We start from the raw sequence: 10,291 nt of genomic DNA, 5'->3' as shown, positions 1-10,291 counted from the left end.
GACAGAGGAGTTACATAAATAAAAAGTTTTTATTTTATTTTTATTATTTTTTTTAATAATAGAAGTTTTTAGAAGTTATTAATGCTATTTATCAGTCCTGATCAATTAATAGATGTTTATTAAATGTATTAATGTTCATAAATGGTTTTGGAGGTATTTAACACTTTCCCAACTTCACACTGCCACAGTTCTGCACCTGTTGGCCTGCTTTTTGAAGCTTCCAGGCCACAACATCCTAACCACAGTGAACGCTACAGCATACGAAAACCTTACTATTGGTCATTAGTTAAAATGACTTACCTTTAGTAGCCTTTACTAGTTACATTTAATAAATGCTAATAGTGTATTCATTACAATTCATTGACTTTTCAGGTTGGCTATAGTTACCTCTAGTGACATTTACTACATACTGTCGGTAGGCTTCAAAAGTTAGTTATCTTTAATAGACACAGTTGTTAGTTACAGTTACAGTGAGCTTTACTAGTTTTTAGTTACTTAGCTTCAGTAGTATTTACTGGTCGCGGTTGCTGTAGTTCAGTGTTTTTCAGATCCAGCTCTGGAGGACCAGGGTCCAACACGGTTTGGTGATTTCTCCAGTTGGACACACCTGGATCAAACGGTCTGTTAATTACTAGGTGTACTTGGTGTGTTTGAGCAGGAAAATCACCAAACTGTGGGACACTGTGCCTTCAGGCCTGGATTTGAAGAATTACACTACATGTCCAAATGTTTGTGGACACCCCTTCTAATGAATGCATTCAGCTACTTCAAGTTGCAACCACTGCTGACATAGATATACAAATGCACACACACACACACACACACACATATAGCTTGCCCTGTCCCTGTCCTGCCAATAGAATAGGACATATAAGCAGATAGGCATGAACCCATTGGACCCATATAAAGCCCCCCTCAGCATTGAGCTCTGGGGCAGTGGGACTGTGTTCTGAATCCGATACTTTTGGGATGGGGGGGTGAAAATGAGGCTAAGGCAGTAGAGACAGCTACTCCAACTAAAGCAGCATAAACGTTTTGAAATACTTTTGATTTGGAAAGAATAAAACCAGTAAATGAGCAGGTGTCCCAAAACTTTTCCACGTTCATTAAAGCAACAGGTAGGAGTCGAGTGATTACGGTAAGGCATAGCGCAACACTGCAAACGAATCAACACTGGAAACACTCACGATTCGTTAGTCCTACAGCACTGTGGAGTAGGTTACATTTATAGTGTAGTCTGGCCATCTAGACGTGCAATGACCCTGAGAATCCCCGGTGTTTTTCGCCATGCGCTCTCTCTCACGGTAACGTATCGCAACATGTGCTTTTATTCATTTCTCCATTACGATTAATGAGGAGCTACGATAAGCAGAACCCTGACCCTCCAAAAGCGAATGCCTTCACGTTTCAAGTCATGGGTTGGTTGGTTTACTTGTGTACAGATATAGTAATTAAATGGGTCTTATTAACAGTAGTTAGCTACTTAGTCTCTATAGATAAAAGTATATACTTGGTACTTATTACCTTCCTGAACGGGCGAATTTCCTTGTACCGTAATTACTCGAATAAGGCGTCACATAACTTCTAGCCTAGCCGTACTGCGTTGCGTCAAACAGAGCCACTGCTAAGCATGTGGGTTTGTGATTGAACTAACCTTATAACAACACTTCCTCTCTTGGATGTGTCCTTTTCCCCTCATAAAGTCGGCCGTCTTCAGGGCTCCATCTGCAGCCCGCCTCAAAAGCTCATGTCCAGTTGAAATCAGTCATTTGGACCATCTGGTTCTGACGGTTCGGGATTTGAAGAAAACCACTCATTTCTACTCCTCCGTCTTGGGAATGGAAGTGGTCACTTTTAAGGTAGCTAGCCCAAGCCCCACCAGATCACCCTTCACCCAACAAATATGCAGTGTTGTTAATGGTAATGTTTATGGAAGAAGTTTGAGCTGTTTACATCTGTTTATTATTGGAGGTTCATGCGCTACAAACGTGCCACACGGTGGCGCTCTTGCACAAGAAACCCCAACAAATTAGCTTCTGAATAAAACCAAGCTCATGCTCAGGCTAACGGTGAGATGAAGGAAAATACAGTAAATATATATATATATATATACATATATATATATATATATATATATATATATATATATATATATATATATATATATATATATATATATAAGCTACATTTATGAAACTGTTTAGGAAAATTACAGTCCTGTAGTGTAAAAAAATTAACTGCAATTATTAACAGTATTTTATCCAGTTTGGTTTCATGAGTTTGGGACTTTTACAAGTAGAGGCAAATTGTAATCCAATTGTGTCCTTGTTAAGCCAAGCTTCCACAACACAGCATTTATTAAAAAACCTGTATTTCTAATGAATTAAAATAAATAAATAAATAAATAAATTAATTTATTTATTTAATGAATTTTATTTTATTACACAAAACCAACATCACATTTATCAACTCTGAAATATAATGTGACACAGGACAAAAATCAAACTATGATTTGTAATTATCCAGAAGAATCTGGTGTCTCTTTAAAGAGGTTGAATACTTTTGAAAGGTTCTGTAACTCTCATACAGGCAAGTACGCATACAGGACTTTTAGCTTCTTGAATGATCTAGTTCGGGAATTGTTCAGAAGTCAGTCATCATTATGTTCTCATTACTTTACTCTGCAACATGTGTCTGTCCAGCATGTCATACAAAAACACTTACTGCCCACCTGTCTCTTGTAGGGAGACCGCAAAGCTTTGAGTTTTGGAAGTCAGAAATTCAACTTGCATGAAGCTGGCAAGGAATTTGAGCCAAAAGCCAGAACTCCTATGCCAGGCTCAGCAGACCTTTGCCTTATAACGAAGACACCATTGGCATCAGTTGCTGCTCATTTAAAGGTAACTCATCATCGTTCGTTTAACCAAACATAGTCAAGCATTTCTAGTGTGTAAATGTAGGCAGGGCTCTTAAAAATAAAGAAAAGAGTCAAGAAAGAAAGAAAGGGTTCTTTGAATTTTTGTTCATGTGATATGTGAGTATGAAGGGTTTTCTGAAGTGTTAGGAACTTCCCCTTCCCCCAGAGTTGTACATGCAGGCCAAGAAATATTTAAAGCAGCATTATGGAGAATTATTATTTCTTGCTCCTTGGCTCTCCTAAAGTCAGGAAGTGTAATTCACACTTTGAGCCAACCCAAAAGGACGCATGTTTCTGGACGAGCTGAGAGATACAGAACTGTCACTAGAAGTGAAAGAAGCATGTGGACTGAGGCGGCAGAGGAATATTACAGGATTCTGCACAAATGTGACTCGGGTTATGCAGCAAAATGCAGTTCTCGCAAGCATTGTCCTGCCCAATTCTCCAAAGTTGCTAGAGATACTGTTGTCCCTATTACGGGTCAGTGGGACATCACAATGATTTTGAAGCTGTTATTTTAAGGTAAAAAAATGTCATAAAGCTGCTTTAAGAACCTTAGTTTATAAAAGTGTACAAAAACTACAAATAATTTGCAAACATCACATGCATTATTTCTTATCAGATGCTTTGGTTATGTGTTCCTTTGCCATAATAAGATCATCAGTCCTGTCAGGTAAGGATTACACCAGTCTCTTAAAACAGTGAAACTCTGGAACCCTTTGACTGGCCAGTAAAATGGATCAGCAGCTAAATGTGCACCCAGTTTGTGGAATAGTGGACCTGAATGGACAGAAACTAAAGAGCCTGGTATAATCCTTACCTGACTGGACTAAACGTTGCTCGCTGTCTACAATTTTTCTGAGTAAACAGCGAAGCGCTTTTGTTAATCACTCTGGATAAGAGCGTCTGCTAAACGCCTTTAATGTACATATAAATGTAAATGTGAACAAAGACACATCAGCAGATCAAGAACTGACTTTCTAGTGAAGCACATCTTATTGTCACTGTGTCCAGGAATGTGGTGTGAGTATTGAGGAGGGACCGGTCGAGAGGACAGGAGCAGCTGGTCCTATCACCTCTCTTTACTTCAGAGATCCTGACAACAACCTGATCGAAGTCTCCAACTACAACCACTAGACCAGAGGGGGGAGCTGTTGACCTTTCTTGGCGTGGTCTGTGCTGCTGAATCTGTGCTGACTAGAACATTTATAAACACACGTTCTTAACTGTAAATGAAAGGAAGAAGGTCATTCGGGTTACATTAAAGAAACCTTTCTCCCGAACTCAGCATTGCCGTCTACGTGCGTTTTGGGTGGTTCTTTGCTTCTCACGCAACTTTGGTGAAAACAAAACTAGCCTTCTCAGGCAGATAGAATCGGTCACATGTGCCAGGACGTAATGACTCTTTGGGTAAAGTCAACAGTTTGAGTGTTATTTCTGATGATGCATAAGAAGCACTTTTCTCCAACAACATGTGCTTGTCTTATCACATCCTCATAAAGTGTAGTTTGAGAGAATTTGGTGTGAAGGCATGAGGTGTTAGGGTGAGTGTGAGTAAACGGAGGATGGGATGAATTATGAATATATTTAGCTTGATTCAAATGCACATCGTTCAAGGTCCTGGTCCTTGTCTAGATGTTCTCTGCAATGGAACACGTCCTATGAACATCAAACTTGTGCAGTCTCTTTCTGATGGTAGATGCTGTACCTTGACATCAACTGTGGTGAGATCTACCTATAGGTCCCGCGATGACGTTGTAGGTTTGTTGGCGACTACCTTTATGCATTTTGTGGTCTGCTCTTGGGCTGACCTGGCCATGTTAGCAGTTGTTCCACTTGCAGATTGTTTTCTGGACAGTGGAATGGCTGATTTCTAATTGTTCTGAGATCTTTTTAAACTTCTTCTCAGACATGTATGCATCTACAACCGTCTTCCTAAAGGCCTCAGAGAGCACTTTGGGTCTTGCCATGGTGAAACTATCAAGAGCAAACCAAACTAAATGTCACAGAATCTTCTCTAAACATGTTCTAAGCATCTGCAGCTAATGTGCTGTACCTGATTCTAATTTTAGGCATGCTAAGTAGTAATACCACGTTGGGTGTTTTAACTTGTTCCTCATAAGATAATGGCATTTCTATTAGTTACATTTTACTAGTTTATAAACATGATTAATCCTCAAAGCTATACCTTTTGCAACAGGTAGGAAGTTTATGGACCTGTATGCACTGTTTTTGTGATATTATTAATTAAAAACAGGCTTTTATTAAGAAAATATGGACTGGGAAATGAATGATATGCTTTGAAGCTTTAACAATGTTCATATATTGCATCAAACTTCTGTATTTTGAAATGTCAGATTAAGACTTTGGGAGTTTCGGGTTTCTATTTGCCCAATAAGCTAAAAATAGTCCCAGTTGACCACTTAGTTGATAATCTTATCAGACAGTATGAAAGTCTGTTGACTTTACGTTCCTTCATGTCAGTATCAGTGACAAAACTGTATATATTGGTTTCACCCTAGTGTGTGTTTTTGTGCTAGGCAACGTGGACGTGCAGTTCTAGGCATCATCCTCAGGCTCTGAAGAGAAGCGAAAGGATACTGGACACTGAGTCACTCAGCGACGCCCTGTGCCAGTGCATGTCTCATGTTGCCATGTTATGTTTCTGTCAAACACTGTTTGCTACCCAGGGCCACATTATGTCTTCCACTATGTGGATTGAGAGTGAACAGCACACATGCCTGGAATGCTGGCAGTCGCTACTGTGGAACAGAACAGCACATACACAAAAGAGCCTTTAGGTCCAGAATAGAAATGAAACTTGCAGAATAAAAACTTTAAAAAAAAGTTTACCCAAATCATTTAATTTACATAGCTATGATAAAAAAGCATGATCAACCTAATCAAGCGAGACAACCAGTATGACCAAGCTTGACCAAGCAAGACGAAGCTGGCCTATCGGCATGATCAGCATGTCCAAACTTGTCAAGAAGCTGGTAGACCAGCATCACCAAGCTGACGACACTGCTTGACCATTATGACTACATACACTATGTTGGCCGAGAGCTGGTTAACCAGCCGGCTTACCAGTATAGGGTATTTAGTTTTTGTTTTTTTAGCCATGACAAGCTTTTGTCCATATATTTTAGATACAGTATGTAATACATTGGCATCCTTTGGAATGATGGTATGCTGGTCAACCATGCTGGAGCTGTGTTAATTGCTTATTATATAATTATTTTAGTTTTTAACATGTTTTAACATGTTAAAATGGTAAAATCTACATTTCTAATGTCTTTTATAAATGACTTCTGCTCACATTTGTCACCCCATTGTCAAGTCTTGTCAAACATATTACTTTATGTTTGGTTTATTGATTTTCTCTTGGGCCAGAACAAACATTCATGCTGCACATTCATCAGATCAGTGATGGCACTTAAGGCCAATATGTAATTTGTAAGTCACATGTATTATCATATCCTCAGGAAGGTGCTTTCAGTTTTATTTCAGAACATCCATTTAGAGATGTTTGATTTTCTCTTTTTAAGTTATAAATGACATAAAAACAAAGAATACTGCAGATTTATCCTAATCCACAATATATCCTAAACTCTGGACCTCATAGTCCCGTATTTCCCGTGCAGTAGTGTTCCTGCACTTCATTGTGTGGCATTTTCCTGATGCTGTTTTTGAGAAAACTAATCAGACATTTTTTCCTTAACCTTGCATTTCCTCTTACCCCAAGGCTATTTTTGGAAGACATGTCCAATGTGTCATGCACTGGAAAGCATGGACACTGCTTTCCCCATTCTTATCGTTACCTGTCATTAGCTGTCAATGTATCAGTTGTTTGCCCAGATGCCAAGGCCTTGATTGTCACACAGCGCAAACCATTGTAATGGGAAACCTTGGTACACTGCAGCAATCTAAGATTAGTGTTTTTATGACATGACACACAGTTTTGAGAAGAACAGTTTAGTCTCTTTTATGTTTGTTATGTTATTTAACTTCTCATTCTTAGCTTCAAATATTTTAAATGCATTTTCCATTTGAAAACAGTAAAAACCTTGTTGGCATTTGCCTTTGGCATTTGCCTTTCAGCATATCGTCGCTGTCCAATATAAAAACATGTATCTTCAAAATGGTGAGTTTACAGGAGAAGGCAAAAATGTTCTTAACTTTGAATAGAATCTTTAGAAGGGATTTAGAGAATTTCTAATGATTCATCCACAAGTATGTTCACAGTGTACAGAGCAACTACGGGGTTCAAACGAAGGAGAAAACTAAAAACATGTTTTGCATTGAACAGCAACAATATTGTCTTTGTGTAGTATATGTTTTGTTTACTACCAGCAGTGTGATCTTAAAGACTGGCATGAGTGCATGTGACTGCTAAAAAGTTTGGTGTAGTTGTTTAATAGTGCAATGCTGTTTTTATTAAGATCACTAAAAAGCTGTACTCTAAACTGTTGTTAATACAAAATACAAATAGTGTCCCTCGTGGTACAGAATCTACTGTCTGCTAAACATGAGTGTGATAAAGTGAGTGAATTAAGGTAGATCCATGCTGTGCTTTGTATCTGTTAAAAACTAGGAAACCCGAAAGTATTTACATTTAAAGTAAATTCTACAGTAGACCATAACATTTTCGCTTGTTTAAAACAATCTTAATCTGCCACCACAAAAAACACAAATTGTCCAACATGTCTAGACACCCTTTCTGCCCTGTTTTCTTCTTTAGTTTTAAAGTGAAGCTACAGTACTAATGTAGCTTACCTAACAGAAACCTTTTTTGCACTAGTCTGTGTGATTATGCTTTTTCTGACACTTACAAAACTATGGTTAGCTATAAGGGCTTTAAAATACTGCTACTATTGGATTTTAGATGTGAGATGTGATTATGTCCATTTTTTGGTACAGTATATAATACACTGTCAGAAACCTTTAAGGCAAGTCATTTTAAGATTTTTTAACATAATGTGGTTTGCGTTTAAAATATGCAGTTATTATGAGGCTAACTGGTGGCTATATGTATCCCATTTTGCAAGTATCCATATGTACATTAACATGTACATTAGTATAGCTCCTTTTCAACACTAAAGAAACAAACTTTGACACCACAAATAACATATTTAAACTACATTTAGGGTAAAGAGAAAGGTTTTTACAATATTTGGCTGATCCATGCGAACCACCAATAGCAATTTGAGCTTTAGTCTTGGAAAGCTTTGTAAACCTGAGTCAGTAAGTGAGTCAGATACATGTGATATTTTACTGCTAAACAACAAAACCTAGCAGTAAACTGCATGTCATCACTATCATGAGAACACAGCTTTACACGTTTTTTTTTTTACATTGTGTCAACATTTTGTGATTTCAGGCCCCAAAGAAATGTTCCACAAATGACTTGGAATAAAAACTTTTTCCATTGACCTAAATAAAATTATTAGTTACTGCCATTGTTATGTAGAGTGGTGTAATTTAAATGATGTTGTGTAATTTTCAGTGCGCTTGAGCCTCATTTTATGTCTGCAAACACAGATATCAGCTGCCTCATCTTTCCTGTTGACGTATTTCATAATTTAACTTACAGTACATATTTTTCCATTTGATAGTTTCCTGATTCCTGATAAATGACTTCTGCTCACATGTGTCACCTCATTGTGTCAAGTCTTGTCAAACATATTTACTTTATATTTGGTTCATTGTTCATCTTGGGCCAGGACAAACATTCATGTTGCACATTCATTAGATAAACATTTTCCTTTCCCTGATGGCACTGATGTTACATTGTCATGTCCTTAGGAAGGAAAGTGCTTTGAGTTTTATTCACATCATTTTTTCATCGAGATTTTTCACTCTTTATGTTAAAAATGACATAAAAACAAAGAAAACTGCAGAAAAGTAGAAGGCAAAAATGTTCTTAACTTGTAAAATAATGTAAAATAAAAATAATAATTAATTGTAAAATAATGTAAAATAATAATTAATTAATACAAATACCAAATGTTAATACAAAGCACCAAAAACAATTGAAGGACTAACAGTGCCCTTATGAGAGGAGAATCCTCTGTCTGCTAAACATGACCAGCTGGTTGACCAGCATGACCAGCCTCACAATGCTGGCACAGTAGTTTGACCAGCTTGACCAAACTAGTTAACCAGTAAGATCTGCTTGACAACCGGCTTGGTCAATTGGTCATGCTGATAAACCAACAAAACTATTTGCTACACAAAAGAAAACATATGATATGCTGCTTTAAGAGCTAAGCTGGTCAAACATGTTTTCTTCTGGATGAGCAACCGTCATTATTTATTATCCTCTGTCTGTACTGTGTTGTGTTGTCTGTCCGCACTTGTTTGTTTGTGTTGCACTTGTGTCTTGTATGCACTGTCTATGTTGCACCATGGTCCTGGAGGAATGTTGTTTCGTTTCACTGTGTACTCTGTATGTAGTTGAAATGACAATAAACCCACTTGACTTGACTTGACTTGACTTGACTTGAAATACCAGGTTGGACCATCTGGAACCAGCTAACAGCAAAAGCTGATCTTGTACCTGAGTTTTTTCTTGCAGGAAGATTATGTCCAGTGGTACCATTACTGGTAACTATCATGACAGATACTATGATGTTTGATGTCATTACTTTATATTAGCATGTGACATAAACTGTCTTGACATTAAACATGTTTGCATCTCTCAGAACAGATACCGGTAATGAAAATAGGACACTGTTAAATGACCTGATCTAAGCTGTCCAGACAATGCATGCGAGTGCACCTTAATTGTTCCGTATTCGAAGTTCTTAGTACTAGTGTAGTCTAGTTTATTGCATGAATTTTGTCAGAATCATAAAAATGTTATACATATTAATTTAGAAAAATTTATTTGTCTTTTTTTTTATTTTTATTTTTTTAACTTCTCCTTCCAATGATCCAGTGAACCGTGTGACTACTTTATTTCTAGGAAAATCTCCTCATGAGTTTCGGCCAGGTCAAGGCTCTTGACTCCTCCTAGCACTTCTGTTTCTTGGATTAGGACCTTAACTGTGCTGATAGTGCACGTGTGTACTAATGTGCCCTTAATACACCTGGTACCATAATTGTGTGATGAGGCACCTTCTTCTTCTTTAGAGCCAAACTTCAGGGTCATACACTCATGCATGAGCTCACACAATCACATAGAGAGTTCACCTGGGGCCAGTCTAATACAGAATATGATGAGTAATCATAAATAGCACCTTAATGAAATAGTACTTTAATGGTCTACTAAAATCTATATTTCTATGTTTTCTTCTTAATAAGGTTCTATACCCCTCTGACACTTGAGGGACTTCAAACTTCCCTTGTAATTGCTACGGAACTTCTACGCCT

The 10,291-nt window shown here is 37.7% G+C and overlaps 1 protein-coding gene across 1 annotated transcript; it reads left to right on the top strand.

The window, feature by feature from the left end:
* The first annotated feature begins 1,171 nt into the window (after window positions 1–1,171).
* glod5 (glyoxalase domain containing 5) lies at window positions 1,172–8,360 on the top strand. Its single transcript, XM_072664056.1, has 4 exons — window positions 1,172–1,304; window positions 1,704–1,859; window positions 2,745–2,900; window positions 3,932–8,360. Exons 1-4 carry the CDS (start codon window positions 1,257–1,259, stop codon window positions 4,052–4,054), a joined length of 483 nt encoding a protein of 160 aa, XP_072520157.1. The 5' UTR covers window positions 1,172–1,256; the 3' UTR covers window positions 4,055–8,360.
* Window positions 8,361–10,291: the final 1,931 nt, after the last annotated feature.

This window comes from Salminus brasiliensis, chromosome 19 (genome assembly GCF_030463535.1).
Source record: "Salminus brasiliensis chromosome 19, fSalBra1.hap2, whole genome shotgun sequence".
In the NCBI taxonomy this organism is placed as follows: Eukaryota; Metazoa; Chordata; class Actinopteri; order Characiformes; family Bryconidae; genus Salminus; species Salminus brasiliensis.
The sequence above is the reverse complement of the archived record's forward strand: the minus strand, read 5'-3'. Positions and strand labels throughout refer to the sequence as shown.